At 39.0% G+C, this 17,992-nt stretch overlaps 1 protein-coding gene across 1 annotated transcript in view; it reads right to left on the bottom strand.

Moving 5' to 3' along the window:
* The window catches only part of LOC113228462 (polyhomeotic-proximal chromatin protein-like), a 48,985-nt gene that overhangs the window by 25,988 nt on the left and 5,005 nt on the right, over positions 1 to 17,992 (bottom strand). Inside the window, exons 2-7 of the mRNA XM_026461780.1 lie at positions 15,818 to 16,493; positions 15,081 to 15,191; positions 14,751 to 14,897; positions 14,538 to 14,630; positions 10,699 to 10,854; positions 6,930 to 7,055 (exon numbers count right to left, since the gene is read on the bottom strand). Coding sequence (XP_026317565.1) covers positions 6,930 to 7,055; positions 10,699 to 10,854; positions 14,538 to 14,630; positions 14,751 to 14,897; positions 15,081 to 15,191; positions 15,818 to 16,493 — 1,309 coding nt within the window. The remainder of the gene's footprint in view (positions 1 to 6,929; positions 7,056 to 10,698; positions 10,855 to 14,537; positions 14,631 to 14,750; positions 14,898 to 15,080; positions 15,192 to 15,817; positions 16,494 to 17,992) is intronic.

The following is a 17,992-nucleotide window of genomic DNA, read 5'->3' as shown; positions in this document are numbered from 1 at the left end:
AAAAATGGGAGAGTTCCAGAAGAATAAAAGACCGCTGTCTAGCTACTAATGCAGAGTGGCTAGAGGGCGAAGACATACATTTTGATGTGTCGCAAGATATGGTGGAGGCATCCACTTCTTCCCAATTGCCACCTGGTGTGGGAAGACCATTGGTAGACTTGACAAACGCAAGTGCCAAAACAAAAAGATGATGTGTTGACGATTTGGTCATAAGTAGAAGTTCTGAAGAACTAACAGCGGTTGCTGAAATTTCTTCTCGGTTATCGGGAAAGAGGAACGCAGCCAAATTAATGAAAGGAGTCAGTGAAAGCCCAGAAAAGTTCATTGATTTTCAAAAGTGTAGTGAACAACATAAGCAACAAAGGTCTTTGACAAGCGAGGAGGCTCTGGCGTACTATGTGGACGCCAAATCCACAAGTCATACCTACAAACAGACACGGAAGTGGAGTATGCTAGCTGGGCATCAGGTATTTCCATCATTTTATTGTCTTAGAAAAGCCAAACAAGCCTGTTTACCACCAAATGAACTAGTGACAATAACTGAAACGCGAGCCGAAATTCAGCTGCAAGCCTTATTAGATAAGACTGCTCAGCGGTAAATATCAGCGCAACGTGAGGTTATTGACACTTGTTCTTCTGGTGGTGACTTATCATTCACTTTAGTTAGCAAGTGGGTTGTGACGGAAGCTCTGGTCACAGCACGTACAAACAAAAATTCGCCAATATAGATGATACAGATGAATTTCTGTTTGTTTATTCACTTGTACGTATACAATTGCAAGATCAACAGGGTCTGCAACGCTTTGACCGAAATTCCGTCAGCACAAAAATGTTATATTTGTGGAGCTACCCCAAAACAAATGAATGAAGAGTCCAAGGAGTTCGTGGCTAACAAAGACAACCTGTGTTTTGGTTTATCGACATTGCATGCCTTTGCAATTGCATGCTTTTTCATTGGATTCCTTGTTTCGAAATTCCTTGTTTCGAATGTTTACTTCACATAAGCTATCGTATTGATGTAAAAAAATGGCAATTACGAGACGTAGACGATAAAGCTCTTGTGAAACAACGTTCTGCAGCGATTCAAGTACGTTTTAAAGAAGAAATGGGCTTAAATGTAGATAAGCCAAAACCGGGGTTTGGCAATACTAATGATGGGAATACTGCTCGTAGGTTTTTTGCAAAGCGTGAGTTAAGTGCTGAAATTACAGGATTAGATGTGATTTTGATAAAGAATTTCGATATTTTGCTAAGGACACTTTCTTCCGGATATGACATAAATTTAGAAAAATTTCAACATCTAGCACAAGAGACAAGAAATCTCTATTTGAGTCTGTATTCGTGGTATTACATGCCTGCAATTGTACATAAAATACTTGTACATAGTGTAGAAATAATTCAATAGGCTTTTTTGCCAATCGGGCAGCTTTCTGAAGAAGCTCAGGAAGCTCGAAATAAAGATTGCAGAAGATTTCGAGCGGATAACACGCGAAAATATTCACGTATAGCCACGAACACAGACTTACTTAATATGTTAATAATTACATCTGATCCTGTGATTAACAGCCTCAGAGATATTCCGCAAAAGAAGTCAGGTTCTCTTCCTTCCTGAGTCTTAGACTTAATTATTTCAAGTCTTCCTAAAAGATTAGCTGCTGTTGAATCTAGCACTAGTCACACAGATTATTGTGTTGAAGATTCTTCTGAGGACGAGCTCAGCGATGACGAATGAGCTTATTTTCAGAATACAATTAAGAAATGTTCAAATAATAGATAAGTTGTTTGTAATATATTAGTTAATTAGTTATAATTTAGTAAGTCATTTGGTTAATTATGTACACATTGTGCTAATTTATATTTATTGTAAGATAATGTATTGGTTATAATAACTTTGTCGTTTTTTTTTTCTATTTATTTCCTAAATAAAATATGTTCTTTCTAATACGCATTTCAATGTCTAAAGTACCTGTTTTAGTAGATTCTGGAGATTTTTAACAGTAGAAATGTTGATAGATGCACTTAGCAGAGGCATTCGAAACGAATTGCAACCGAAAATAATTTTGTCCAGCTAGCTTGTTCTACACGAAACAGAGTGCAATGTAGTAGTAGTAGTCATCATGAAAATTTAATCAATACTTTATCAAATCAGACGTTTCCAAAACCAAACTGGACACACATCGAAATCATCAAACAGGCAGATCCAGAAATTTACACCAGTCGCCCAGTGGATATATTACTGGGTGCTGATATATACGCTCATATCATGATGAGCGGAATCATGAAAGCAGAAAATCTATCAGAGCCCATGGCACAACAAACTCATCTTGGATGGCTGCTATGTGGCAACGTCAAGACATATCAATGTAATGTCATCTTAAACAACCTCGAAGACATTCAACGATTTTGGACAATAGAAGACATCGACGAAAATACATTGAATATGTGTATCAGCAGACTATTATTGTATGGAACAGTACAAAGAGCAAACATATCGACAAGCAGATGGTAGATATGTCGTCAGACTTCCTATGAAACTGAACGCTTCGGAAAAATTGGGACAGTCAAAGCAGGGAGCAGTAGCACAATTTCTACAAATAGAAAAGAAGTTTAAAAATAATCAAAAATTAGCGGAAGGTTACAAGTTGTTTATAAACGAATATATCAACTTAGGACATATGCACGAGGCTACCAACAACAGTAATCAGACACCGGTTTGTTATCTACCCCATCATTGCGTGCTGCGCGCGGGCTCAACTACTACGGCATTACGAGTAGTGGTTAATGCATCATCACCTACGATATCTGGCAATAGCTAACATGATCTTATGTACAGCGGGCCCAACTTACAAAGTGATCTTTTGTCACTTATACTAAGGTGCAGGCAATATGAAGTAGCATTCACAGCCGATATGGAGAAAATGTTTAGGCAGATTTTAACACATCATGATGATCAAAACCTCGAGAGATAACACCGATCAGCTGTTACGAGAATACAACCTAGCAACAGTTACTTGTGGCACCAAAACAGCCCCCTTACTTGCTATGATGACCTTGAAGCAGCTAGCAAACGGCGAAGGCCATAAGTACATACCCACAGCAAAACAAACTTTAGAAGAAGACTTCTACATGGACAATCTTCTCAGCGGTGGCCATGACATAACTTCAGCAAAGCAATTACAAGCAAATCTAATTGCTATGCTCAAATCAGGTGGCTTCAACCTTCGCAAATGGGCATCAAACAAACCCGAATTACTGCAAGGTCTAAAAACATCCCTCAATCAACAGGCGTTTGAATTTAAATACCCCGAGTCCACTAAAACGCTCGGACTACGTTGGGATCCTGTTGACGATCAATTCTCATTTCAACTCAAACTCAACCCAGCAGCAGCAATCAGTATCATTAACCAAAAGAATTTTATTATCAGAAATATCGAAGATTTTCGACCCACTCGGATGGTACGCCCCAGTTACCACTAAACTTAAACTCGTATTTCAAAAGGTATGGCAACATGATGTTCAGTGGGATAACGAGCTACCACCCGAATTTGTCGACGAATGGAAAAGCGTTCGAGAAGAGTTGGAAGATATTAATGAAATTAAAATAAAGCGGTGGCTCGAGACTCAACAAATAATAATAATAATACTAACGCACACACTCAACATAGCTCCGCACTAGGGAAACCATGTGTTGCGGGTGCCATGGACACACACATAGACAACCACAAATTACACCCAAACTCGCGAGAGAAATAAATGTAGGCCATAAAAATATTTCTCCCGGCCCGGGATTTGAACCTGGGACATCTGCGTGGCAGTCACCCAGACGTGGCATAGTAACCGTTCGGCCACAGAGGCAGTAACAAAACGACGAGATTGAATTACACGGATTTTGCGACTCGTCAACAAAAGCCTACGCTTGCGTAATCTACTGGAAAGTAAACAAACAAAACATTGATAGTAGATCACAATCATCGATCACCATTGAAGCAGTAAAGGCGAGACTGGTACCTGTGAAAAAGAACGTCACTCTTCCCCGATTAGAGTCGATGGCTTGTCTTCTTCTATCAAAAGTCATGCAAAAGGTAGTAAAAAGCCTGCCTATCAAGATATTGGATGGACTGACTCAACAGCAGCGTCGTGTTGGCTTCAAGGAGACCTTTTGGAGTGAATCGAGTAGAGCAGATCAAAACTATCATGCCCCCAGACTGCTGGAGGTACGTAAAGTCGGCCGTTAATCCTGCGGATTGGCCATCCGAGGAATCAGTGTCAAGCAGCTAGAGGAACATCCGTTGTGGTGGACTGGACCCACCTGGCTGTCTATTTACAAGTCAGATGGCGAAAAGGAACCTCCTGTATTTACAACCGATTAAGAGGTGACGAAAAATATACAAACAAATGTCGCTAGTACAAATCAGGCTGAAGTAATAAGTGACATTGTAAATAAACACTGCTGTTTTGTTCGTGTACAGGCAATATCCATACAGGCAAGGCTGCGAAATGTTAAAACATTACCTTAGTAGTATTGGCAGAATATGCGACAAAACAGACAAGTCCATGTTATGTGACGTTATCATGTTACAGTTACGTCATGGTATAAGGAACTCGACCTTTATAGTCATATGTTACTTGGTCAGCAGAATGGCGAGGCGCACTCACGTGCTCGCCGCGGCCTTATCAATGGAATTGGCGACTTAGCACACAGCCTGTACGGGGAATTGGACGACCAAGTCGCCGAACAATATCAGAAAGATATTGAATAAATAGAGATGCGAAGCACGCATGAATCAGAAACACATGGCAATATTATGGAGAAATCAGACATCAATTGTGGAAACACAACACAACTTACTTCAAAGAGTTGAAGAAACCATGTGTCTGCAGCACAAATATATCAATAAACACATTAATAAAATAGAGCAGTTGGCTAACAGCATGAAAGAATGCCTGCAAAGAGATGAAAACAGCAATAGTTTTGCCCTATCAGCGATTATAGCAAATATTATCTTACGAAACTTGAGAGATATTCAAGATTATTTGCAGGATACCATAGCTGACTTGCATAATGGATCTTTCAATGTACACCTTATTAGCCCAGAACAATTCCAAAATGAATTGAACCTTATATCAGGCCAATTAGCAAAAGATCTATCATTAACCGATTAACAACATAGCCACCGACTTAGCAAAACTTTATCATATGCTAAAAATCAGAGCAAAAATGACGAATCAGTATTTCATTTTTGAAATCAGGATACCGTAAGTGGCAAGAGATTTTTACGAAATATTTCACCTGCTTCCTATTCGTCGTAAAGTGAACGACACTATGATCAGCATACTACCTATATCAGAATATATTACTATGAATTTACAGAAAGATTCATACTTCCCTATGACACAAGCAGATTTTCTACGGTGTGACCCATATGACGACGTCACCCACATGTGTTCATTGCAGACACCAGTGTATCATATGATTTCTGACAAATGTTTATGCGTCATGAATGAAGAAACAAAATAGTGTGCTATCAACAGCGGACCTTACAAAACTTCGTGGTCAGACTTACACTTAGTAAATACGCATTTGTTTTCATGTTGCGGATAATGCACTGCTCATATCATATGCGGGAATCAAATTACGTCAGAACAATTAAAAGGAAATGGAATTATAACTATAAGCGGAGATTGCATAATAAAAGGTGCAGATTTTACTATCTACTCACATAGACAGCAAAACGACACGCTGATGGTCGAAGCCAATGTTCAAAAAATTAACATACCTTCGATAAATCATATCATTGATTTACCCATTTCCATAATTAAGCATGCGAGCAAATTATCAGAACCAAAAGAATACGTCAACAATACGTATTTCCTTCAGAAGTTACATGAGATTGGAAAACAGATTCAGAAGATGAAGGAGACTGAAGTCAATCTAGCCGACATCCCCTCGTCTCACGATGTCACCCAGTACGGATTAATCAGTACCATATCAGGAATTCTGATTTGTATTGGATTGACAATGGTGTGACGTAGTCTACGTAGATGCCGCATGCAAACCTCGAGCAACATCAGCGCGTCCTGCCCGAGTACCACCCTGCCTGCAAGGAGGGTGTTCAGCGGCCAGCAGGACAGACGCTACCGCGCACAGCAAGCGACAATGTTCACCCCACTGCACATGCTCCCAGGACAAGTGTCAACGTGTCGGATGCAAGTGATAGCGAATTTAATAACCAACGTTACGCGATTTTAATTAACAAAGCGACCTCTCCTAGTTTCAGAAGTCATTTTAGTACCTAAATCCAATATTTAAGTTGACGTGTAAAATATATTAAAGATCATTTAATATTTATGTCGACATTTACAATATTTAAGGTCATTTATCATTTATTGTATCACATTATCATTATCTAACCCATCAGTTACCAGCATCTTATCATACCATTCTAACACGCTTCCTTTTTCCTCTCCTGGAACATGTACGATACACGAACGTACATTTTGTAGGATAAGCACATTGCGCCATTGACCGGTTATTAGGTCTATGTAACAGAAATACATAAATTACGAAATGCACTTTAGTTAAACTCACTCGGAAGCCATCGCACATTTCATCTATCAGTCATCATTTTAGCAGTTCTTTTAGCAAAAACTCTCACATTCTATCAGACTCTAATCATTGAAAGGTGAACAAACCGTACAATATCAACATTATCCGTGACTCACATTTTGGTTTCCATGGAATTTTTATTTGACCCTTGTCTATGTACATTCGAGCATTATATTTAACACCTAACAACCTATAACAACATCCAAAAATAAAATAAAATAGAATGTATTGTCTGAGATTTGGTACGATGTCCGTAGCACAAAGAACATGAAGGATTAATAAAATCAGTACATGCCAGACACTGTACCGACATCACTGTTACCTGATGCTGCGCCATACTGCTTGGCATGGAAGACACGACGGTAACAGTCTGATGATGCTGCTGCGGCGACTCGTGCTGCGCCATGCTCATCTGCTGCTGAACCACTTGAGGTTGATTCTCAACTATCTGTGTTAGAGTAGAATGCTTTTATAGGATTTTATACAACAGATGGGAATGTACAGGTAGTCCGTTGATCGTGGTTGTTGTGGTAGTGTAGTAGATTTAAAGAGGAAACTCTAATTAAGGGATATTGTACTTGTACTTGAACACTCAATAATCACACAAGAAGCAAAAGAGCTTTAAACTAAGTGTGACCATTAAAAATAATTGTATATTAAGATCTTCACATAGTACTTCCTTAATATATGTTCATCTATGGTCTATATATTTAAAATTAATGTCCATTAGAGGTTTGAAAAATATTTTCAAAAATTAAGAATAAAATTATTTCAGGTTCATTTTTGCCCACTTCGCTAAAAATCATTATCATTAAAATTAATGCAAGCATCATATCAAACTATATTCAGTAGTAACAATTTAATTCATAAAATATAGATCAAGACAAAATAATAAATGTTTTGATAACAAAATCAAAGTCTTTATTGATGCAGAGGGTACAAAATACTTTAAAATTAGTATAATATTTTAATGTATATAATTAGTATAATATCAATGGCATTATATGGCGTTATTAGGCAATATATGGTGCTTATCGAAGGGGTCGTGACCCACTTGATAAGCGCCTACGCACCTCAGGCCGGTTGCAGCGACACGGACAGGGCGAGGTTCTGGGATCAACTCGGGGAAGTGCTGAGTGCCATTCCTTTGTCGCAGGCAGTCGTCTTGGGTGGCGACCTGAACGGTCATGTGGGTGAGGCGTGCGAAGGGTTCGAGCGGGTCCACGGTGGCTACGGGTACGGCAGTCGCAACGCGGAGGGAGGAGACATCCTCACAACGTGTGCAGCGGCCGACCTCGCCATCGTGAACACGTTCTTTAAAAGAACCCCGAGCATTTAATCACCTACAGGAGCGGCGGACACGCCACCCAAATCGATTTCCTACTCACCAGGAGACACCATATCAGCAAAGTGGCCAACTGCAAGGTCATACCAGGTGAGAGTCTCACTGCGCAACACCGTCTTCTTGTCATGGATCTCTGCGTAAATCCGGCCGATAAGCCCGCTGAGCGCTGCCGACGCCAAATCAGATGGTGGCAGCTTGATAGTACCACGTCCCAGGAGTTCATCTCAGCGATCGGCGATAAATGCGCCGACACTGAAGGTGATCTAGTCCAGAACCACTGGGACAACATTCAGGCTGCCATATCTGAGGCGGCGAAAGCGGTGCTGGGCTTGTCCAAGGGTGGTCGCAAATGTGACAAAGAAACTTGGTGGTGGAACGACACAGTCCAGAGGGAGGTGAGGGTGAAGAAAGCCCTCTTCAAAACGTGGTAAGCGCCCGGATCTTCTGAAGACCGCGATGCATATAGGGATACCAAACGTGCCGCTAAGAATGCTGTAGCCAGAGCCAGACGGGACCACTTGCAGCCGTTGTACGACAAGTAGGAATCGTCTGAGGGGCAGAAGCTTATCTTTAAGCTGGCACGTTCGAGGGTCCTAGCGGCACAAGATATTTCCAAGTGTCGCTGCATTAAAGACCCTCATGACAACCTTATATGCGAGGTCGACGCGGTGAAGGAGAGATGGCGCTCATATTTCCACGAGCTGCTGAATCAGCAGCACAGAGAGGTGCAGCCACCGGTCCTCCCTCCGAATCAGGGACTAGTGCGACCGGTAACACCTGAGGAAGTCCACTTAGCTTTTCGTCGCATGAAGAATCGGAAAGCTGTCGGAGCCGACGGGGTTCCCATCGAGGCCTGGAAGGCAATGGGTCCCCGTGGTGTGGGCATCCTTACCGGCCTCTTTAATTGCGTGCTCCTCACCGGTAAAATCTCTAACCAATGGAGACTGAGTATTATCACTCCAGTCTTCAAAGATCGGTGCAGGAGTGTGGCGATTATCGGGGCATAAAGGTCATGTCCCACACCATGAAGCTCTTCGAGCGTATAATAGGCTCTCGGATCCGACAGAAGAGTGCTGTCTCGGAGGGTCAATATGGGTTTCGGCCTGGTCTTGGGACCATGGATCCTGTTTTTGCCCTAAGGGTCATCATGGAGAAATACAGATTGAAGAATACGCCTCTGCATTTCATGTTTCTTGACATGCAGAAGGCCTTCGACTGTATCCCCCGTGTAATGATCTGGTGGGCACTGAGATCCAAAGGGGTACCAGAAGCTTACATTGACATCATCCGAGACATGTACCGCGATTCCGATTCCATGGTTAGGACTGCTGTTGGTGATACTAAACCCTTCCTTATCACAGTCGGAGTTCACCAGGGCTTAGTTCTCAGTCCCTATCTGTTCAGCGTGATATTAGACGAGGTCTCAAGCTCCATCCGAGACACGCATGAGCAACCCCCGTGGATGCTTATGTACGCTGGCGGATGCGGAGAGAGGGAGACTGGTACGACGAGTGAATGTGTGGAAGGAGTCGCTTGAGAACGGCGGTCTGAGACTAAATGTGGCGAAGACTGAGAACATGGTCTGCAACGCTACAGATCCCCTACCCGTTCGCATAGGCGAAGACGCGGTCGAGCCTACGGGCCAGTTTAAATACTTGGGATCTGTACTTAGCGCGTCCGGAGACATCGACTGCGACGTCAGAGCCCGAATCGCAGCCGCTTGGGCAAAGTGACGTGAGGTGACTGGTGTCATTTGTGACCCCAAGATTAAGCTGAAAGGACATGTCTATAAATCCATCATTAGGCCTGTCCTTTTATATGGCAGTGAAACGTGGTCCGTAATTGAGCGCCATAAGCAGGAGCTGCGTGTCATGGAAATGAAGATGCTGCGCTGGATGTGTGGAGTTTCACGGAAAGACCGTGTCAGAAACTTCCGCATCCGCGGCAGCCTTCACGTCTGTGACATTGCAGATAAACTGCAAGAAAGCCGCCTACGTTGGTACGGCCACATCTTACCGAAACCGGCATGCTACGTGGGAAACAAATGTCTGGCTACGCCACCTCCGCCGGGCCCCGGTAGAAGGGGCAGACCCAAGAAGTGCTGGCTTGACGTCGCCAAGGGTGATATGCGTGCCAATGGTCTCACCACTAAGGATGCCGAAGACCGTGCAAAGTGGAGGAGAAAAAGCAGGAAAGCGGACCCCGGGCTCCGCAGTAACACTGCTGAGGACGCAACCGGGACAACGCTCAGATAAGAGAGAGAGGGAATTAGTATAATATCAAAATTAGAATAACTCGACATTGGAAAATTTAACTCACGATATTCAACTACAACACAATTGTGATGTAAAGAATGTGTAAGTGCTCCGAGGTTTTAATGGCCAAAACTATTATTGGAGTATATATTGAGTTATGAGGCAGATTTTCGTAATAGGGACTTGATATCAGTCAATATTTAAATGTTAGATTAAAAAATAAAAGAAAGATAAAAATTAAAATAAAAACTATTCATTACTTATACATTTAATAAACTTTAAAGTTGATTAATTTTAACACTAAAAAAATACAACAAACATTTGTTTTTTTTTTGTAACGGGCTTTCATCAAACTCATTACTGAACTCGACATTGCTTGAAGTTTTGTAATCGTTTTTCGTTTTAAAAAAAGGCAAAGCGAATTTATACGAAAGGTTCCCGAATGGTATGATTCACAGTTATTTGCAATTTTATATTGACTAGCCACTTACTTGTTGTGGTTTTATTTCGCCGCTCATTCCGGTCTTTTGATTCTTGTCGAAGATCAAGTTCACGTTGTTCTGTGGGGTCGGCAGAAAACTTAAGTTTATTTCGCCTATCCCCGGGACATTGAACTGCTGTGTATGCACAGGCTGATTATTCACGACCTGCATATAATAATTAGTAGATAAACGACCCAAAATACAACCAGTTGTAAACTTAAGATTGCAATGAGAGAGAAAAGTATCGTAGTGAAATGCACTATTGAACAGTTTTTGAAGTAAATGTTAAAGTCAATATAGTATAAGGGCTAGCATTGTTGCAAATAAGTTTACAACGTAAAAACATTGAAAGACATTCAGTGATGCACTTTAAATAAAAACGTTACGATTTCTAAGTTCAATTTATATGGCTATAAATACATTTTTACGTCAATTTTAAAAATTTTGACAGATAAACATCGACAAGTGAATAATCTCAGTACAGAGTACTAAAAAACCGACGTCAAGGGTCATTCATCCTCTAGTTTACCAAACTTAGAGATGAAATATTTCTTCAAATTTAAGTGGGACCACTGCTGAGGTACCCTCTTTCCAACAAGAAAAGGATCATCAAAATCGGTTCACAAACAAAAATTACAGTCGAGTTGAGAACCTCCTCCTTTTTTTGCAATCTGTTAATAAGCTACATTCAGTGGTATTGTTATTCGTTTTGTAATCTTCCAGATATCGATTCAAATAACTCAGTATCCCACATCTTCAATCAACGAAGTCTTTCAATAACTTCATAATAATAGGAAGAATGACACTCGGCTTCAGATGACTTACGCGCATATTCCTATATGGGAAATTGACATGGCCGTCTTCGAACTCGAAGCGTTAAACATTAGCGTACAATTGTTTACTGGTTCGGTAAATATGCAGGTCTACAGGCTACTGATCAGACAGTACCAAAGATCAATTAATATGCTACTAAAAGCAGTGACCTTTTTCACGCATTGCTGCCACGTAAAGCTAAGTCTATACGCCTCTAAGCCGTTGATCACGAGGAGGACAATTTACATGAGAGGGTTTAAATTTGCAGTCTGTATAACTTGAAATATGACTTTGTGTGCCCAGTGAAATCAATAGCACGTGTAAGCAACACAAAAACGCATAGGGGCAGTTTACCTGCCTACGAACTGTCTGCAATTTGGTAATAAATATTTTTTATTGAAAGAAAACCTTTATTATTATTAAAAATATACTTTCAACACTTGGTTTAGTTAATTTATCACACGTATTTACGTAGTCGCGCCACCCATTGCAAAAACTAAATGTATCCCCAAGTGGATTCCTATTTATATCCAACAACATTCTGACGATAGCCACTGAATAAGGTTCAACGTTGGGGTAGGGGGTCATAACTCTGTTGCTATATAGCTAAAAGCACGTGCATATGTTGTTGGCAAGGAACATTTAAAAGCAGGTTGATGGACTGTACGGGAATATTTTTCATCTTTATATATTTTATTTACCCCATTATAATCATTTTTCCTCCAGTAGGACCCACTAGTAGTAGATGATAGAAGAGGCTTTCGACCCTTGTACAGAGGGTCGTAACAAACGGATATTGTTAGGCAGATCGAGACCTGTCGAGCCGGACCTGTGTGCAAGTGCTGACTCAGTGTAGACAGAGTATGCTCGAGTTAGAAAAATAGACCCTGCCTAATGCTACGCGACACCCTGAGCGGCTACGTCCGCTTCGAGCGACAATACGATCAACCCAAGCAAAGTCACGGCCACCTCGAACAGTGCCGTGGCCACGCGGTGCTAGGTCTATCGGTGAGTTGGGACTGGCTGATAATGCGAGTCATTTTTCTTTAACTTTAAAAAATGTGTTTAGAAAATATAACATTTATTTACCAAACAATTTATTTTTGTGAAAGTGAACTTGTTTTGTGAAATTATTTTTCGTACTCTTTGTTCATGTCCATGTCTTCTCAGCGAGCAAATTGAGAACACAGTAAGTAGGAATCAATACAATACGAAACAATACACGTGAAGGCTTGCAACAAGTGACATACAACTCCAAGTCGTCATAGATATCACGGCCGCATTCACTAGCTTGTAGCTTAGTAAATCTGACAGATAATTGCTCTAAACACTACATTCCCACAATATATTGAAACAAAACATCTTGATTGATCACACCAGGTAACATTTCCTAACATTTTTGGACATATACACATAATAATATATCTGTATACAGTGTGTTGATTTGCATTTTCGCCATATTTAAGAAATTAATAATAGAAATAATGCTAAACCATCTAAAAAAAACTTTAAAAAAGAAAATTCTATTAATTAAATTTTTATTGAATTGATATTCAATTATTTTTTGTGAAATTACTCCACTAGTTTCTTATAATTATTAATACAAAGATCGTACACTCAGAAAAAACACTCAGAAAAAATTCCTTCGATCCGGTCGGATTCGAACAGACGTCTTCTTGCATACCGTGCCAGACGCTATACCAACTAAGCCACGGAACGAACCAACGGACCTCACGAATTTTTCTATGTGCTTGCGTCGTGTCTTTGTACTTAAAAGAAAAATCTGTTCAATATTCTGGCTAATTGTTTCTAGTAAAGTTTTGCAAAATTATTTCAACTCATATGCACTACGCAAGTGACCCCGCCACCCGCTTCACCGAGCGATACGTATTCTTTCTCGATCGCTTATTTATCTATTTTTTAAATTATGATTATGTACCAGTATTGTTATAATTAACTATTTATTTGCATTAATTAGAAAAGTAGACTGAAAAAAGTTTTTTGTAACTTATATTTGGTACATACCAACTTTAGGTTACATGAAAGTTTTGCTGGAAGTACCTAGCTCCACAGCTGGTGGCTGGCTTACCTCACCTTCTGCACAAGTGATGCAGAAATTTGTACGTGAGTTTGGTTTCAAAATTAGACTTCACAATTTTGAAAGCAGAAACTTCGACACTCGTACCCTCCGCGTAAACTAAACGTTTCACATCATGCCATAATAGACACGTACTTGTACTACTAAGTCTGTTTTTTGCACTACTAACTCTCGTTTACATACCAAACCACGTGGCATTTCGTGACAGACTAGAATAGAATGTACCTATGCGGAATGTCATCGTGACGTAGACGCAATACGGGAAGCAATGTTGACTATTCTTCCAATCGCGCTCTCGATACAACACTTCCCCGCCGCCGCTACCCGCACCCACCACCAAATAGGTCTAAAATGAGATTTTTCTGCGCATTTAAGGTCATTGTTCAAAATGTTTGCAATTGCTGTGCAAGTCAATGACCTTTGGATGAAATTTGTTTACTGCAATTAAATACAAAATAGGAATTTACGAAATATTTTTTCGATTTATTTTTTTAGTGATTTGGGTTCAGTTTCGGGTATAGAATGACCTCTGTAAATATGGCGAGAATACAAATCAACACGTTGTATATCGAATTTTCAATTACTTTTGTAAAGTACGAAGCATAGGTACTTTAGCAATTTTTATAACAAATACACCATACCATTTTCAACTGGAGTTCAAAATGTGTAATAATACACTCCCAGACACATAATTTGAGCCACCGTGCATTTTTATCAATACAAGAGTTTCTCCGTGTTTTTAAAATTTTATTTTTCAATAAAGACTTAAAGAAACGACGTTTAGTATATCAGTTTCAAAGTTGCATAATAGTTATTGATCAAACAAGCATTGTTTACGCTAAGGGCATTTAGTATTGAAAATGCAAGGTGCCTCGAATTATGTGAATACTACTTACTAGTGCGTAAAAATTATAGTTATGTATTAATATTAAAAAACCTGTAAAAACTTCTGGTGCTGTAATTCAGGATGCTGGGAGACCTGTTGGAACTCTGGCTTCTGCTGCTGCTGTGTTTGGAATTGCTTCTGTAACTAAATGTACAATTATTTTAAAATGTGTACATTGAAATATCTCATTCAGTGTTTATTTCAAATGATAACTAACACATACAACAAAAACAACTACAATAAAATAGGTACAATGTAATTTACCAATTCCTGTTGATCCTGCTGATTCTTAATGTGCTGTTGGACAGCCTGCTGGTGCTGTCTGTGCAGTGCCTGCTGTTGCTGAATTTGCTGCAGCTGTTGCTGCTGTAGCTGTTGCAATTGTTGCTGCTGAAACTGCTGCAATTGTTGGTGCTGGTGCTGCTGCTGCTGCTGCTGCTGTTGTTGTTGTTGTTGTTGTTGTTGTTGTTGCTGTTGCTGTTGCTGTTGCTGTTGCTGTTGCTGTTGCTGTTGTTGTTGTTGTTGTTGTTGTTGTTGTTGTTGTTGTTGTTGTTGTTGTTGTTGTTGTTGTTGTTGTTGTTGTTGTTGTTGTTGTTGTTGTTGTTGTTGTTGTTGTTGTTGTTGTTGTTGTTGTTGTTGTTGTTGTTGTTGTTGTTGTTGCTGCTGCTGTTGTTGTTGCTGTTGTTGGATTATTTGCTGTTGAATCTGTGAAAAGAATGGTTTTAAAAATAAATTACAAGTACTGATACAGGCATATAGGTGTGTATGTATATCATCAAGTACATAACCAGAAATAGAGACGAAATAAGGGCCATCAATCCTTGGCAACTCATCAGGCAAATGGGAAAAAAAATCTTATATCACTTTTAAATATCAACTCTAGTTTGCGCACAAATCACAAATTAGAAAACTGAAATAGTACAACGCCAACAACTGACCTGTGTGTATGTCTCTGTATATTCCAAAAATATTCTATATTTATTGTAATAAAACAATGGGTGCTGTTCCATTCGGTGGTGTGGGAAAAACAGCAAAACATCTAATTACAAAATATACGGAACCACATTTCATTGGTAATTATACTATATTATATATATTATACTATATTAAATTATACTATATTAAACCGGTCAATTTGAAGTGAAACAATTGATGACACCTGTAAGTTTCAAATTCGGGCTAGCCAATCGGAGTGCATTTGTCACAGTAATGATTTGGCAAAATAAAAGTTTTCAAGCAAATTAAATGACATTTCATCTCTATTTCTGGTTATATACTTGATGATGTATATATAAATATTGCAGGAATGCAATGTATAGAAATATATATACCTGCAATTTATCATCCTCTTCCTTTTGATTTCTATACCTATATTCTTCACTCTGATTATTACTTTCAGGCTCGGCTTTTGGCTGCTTCAGCTCCGCAGGCCTCCTAAAACTGTTATTTTGCTTATCCAGTGCTAATAGTGTATTAGCTGCCTCATATTTATCTTCAAATGTAATTCCAGCCTTCTCTGCTAGAGTCTCCAAACACTGTAAGGGTCTCTTTGTTGGCTTCTGCGGACCTTTGGACTTGTCAACCTGTGCACTACCAGGAGACTGCTTTGGCACAGTTCGAGTTATAGTAATACTGTTTTTATTTCCATCATCCTTCTTGTCATTCTTGGGCTCTAATGTGAAGTAGTTTTTTGGGTAGTTGTTGTCTTTGTCTTTGTCTGCATTAACATTACCATTCTCTATCAATGTTATGGTAGTGGAATTGGCTACTTTTATTGGTTTGTCTTTGGTGTCCTCCTTTGCCACGAGTTGTTGGCTGGTGCCATGTGTAGGTGAAAGAAGTTGCTGTGAAGCAACATGCTGATTTACTGGAACAGTCCCACCCTGCCCATCTGCATGCAATGGCTTTTCAGATGGTTTTGCTAATGGCTGCTGCTGAAACCCAGAAGCCTGAGGCTGTTCTTTCTCTTGCTCCTTTTTCTTCTGAATATTATCTAAGATTTCAGATCTGAAATAAAGAAACATGCCTTCAAGATTAAACCGTAACATCGTGAATCCAAAGTAAACACTTAATAACAGTTAGCACAATGGAACTTAAAAAAAAAAACATTAAATCTGTTATGACCCCGTCCATGTGATGCACATTAATACCTGTTAACATCTGCCATTATGCGATAAAACTATATTAGATAGTTGACGCAATACTAATATCCATTAATTTTAAACGAAGGTGGTATTTTATTTATTGCAAGTAAAAATAAGCCCCCGCATCATTGACTTACAAATTAAAGTCAATGCCCCACATAGAAATTTATGACTAAGATAATAATAAAAGCAATTAATTCGGATATCAGTTTACTAAACAATAGCTCACTTTACAATTGAGTTTAGTGCATAAAATATACAGAAGTGCTAATACAACATTATTTTTATTGATTTACCGCAACAAAACTAACGGTAGGTAACAGGTGAGAGTCAAGAAATAGGTATCAAAGAGAATGTAACCACTATGTTCAACCACGATGTGTCAAACATTTTGACAGCAACGCTTAAGGTATGATGCCTTTATTTTTTTCCATTCTTTATGGTATGATGACATAAAATTATTTGTCTATGGTTCAGTACATGTTACAGTAAATAAAAGGGCAGGCGCTTTTGTACATCTTGCAATAAAGGTAGAAACAAAATTCTAGGCGTTTTCATTTTTTTTAGACATATACCGCAGTTCTTCCACGACATCAACAAATGTTTTATTTTGCAAACATATTGACATATCGCACAGAAGAAAAATATAACCCACATCCTCTCCAATTCTTATAACTATCTACAAAATTAGTCGATAGATGTACAAGAATTTGAGGGAAGTGTATTATATTTTTCTGTATCTAATGGAACAATAAACATGTTTGACGTAACTCTACTTATTTCCGTGGTATTTTCCGTGAGGGGTGCGATATTGCAAATCACAAGTAACAAAAAATAAGTCTTAAGTAATATTTAAAATTTAAGTTTAATGCTAAGGTATAATCACAAACAATCAATTTTTTCAGGTGACAAGTCATTAATAATTCAAATCACAAGTAACAAAAATCACTCTAGAAGTAGTATTTAAGAAAATAACAAAGGGTTCAAGACCGTGACCAATAAAGTATAGTTACTGTTATTCATTTTTAATAAACTAAATAAAATACTGTACAACCCTCAAATACATTTTCTTGTTGACTATACCACAGTACCTACCAAAAATAAACTTAAGTACCATAAAATATGAATATTTATTATATATCTGATATAATAGAAAAAATATAAAATAAAAAGTATCGGTTTTATGTCTGAATTTAACTTTTTTATTTTGATAAAACATTAAAGACATAAATGAATAGTGTCTTGTATTTAAAAATTGCCACTGCACTATTAATTTATGATGTTAATTTAAATATTTTCACGCGTCAATTTTAGTTTCATGAACATGCTAAAAAAAAAGCACTTCTGATGTAACGTAAAGGA

Source organism: Hyposmocoma kahamanoa, unplaced genomic scaffold, assembly GCF_003589595.1.
Source record: "Hyposmocoma kahamanoa isolate Upper Pololo Valley unplaced genomic scaffold, ASM358959v1 100021, whole genome shotgun sequence".
NCBI classification, from domain to species: domain Eukaryota; kingdom Metazoa; phylum Arthropoda; class Insecta; order Lepidoptera; family Cosmopterigidae; genus Hyposmocoma; species Hyposmocoma kahamanoa.
This window is presented reverse-complemented; position numbering and strand designations above follow the sequence as displayed.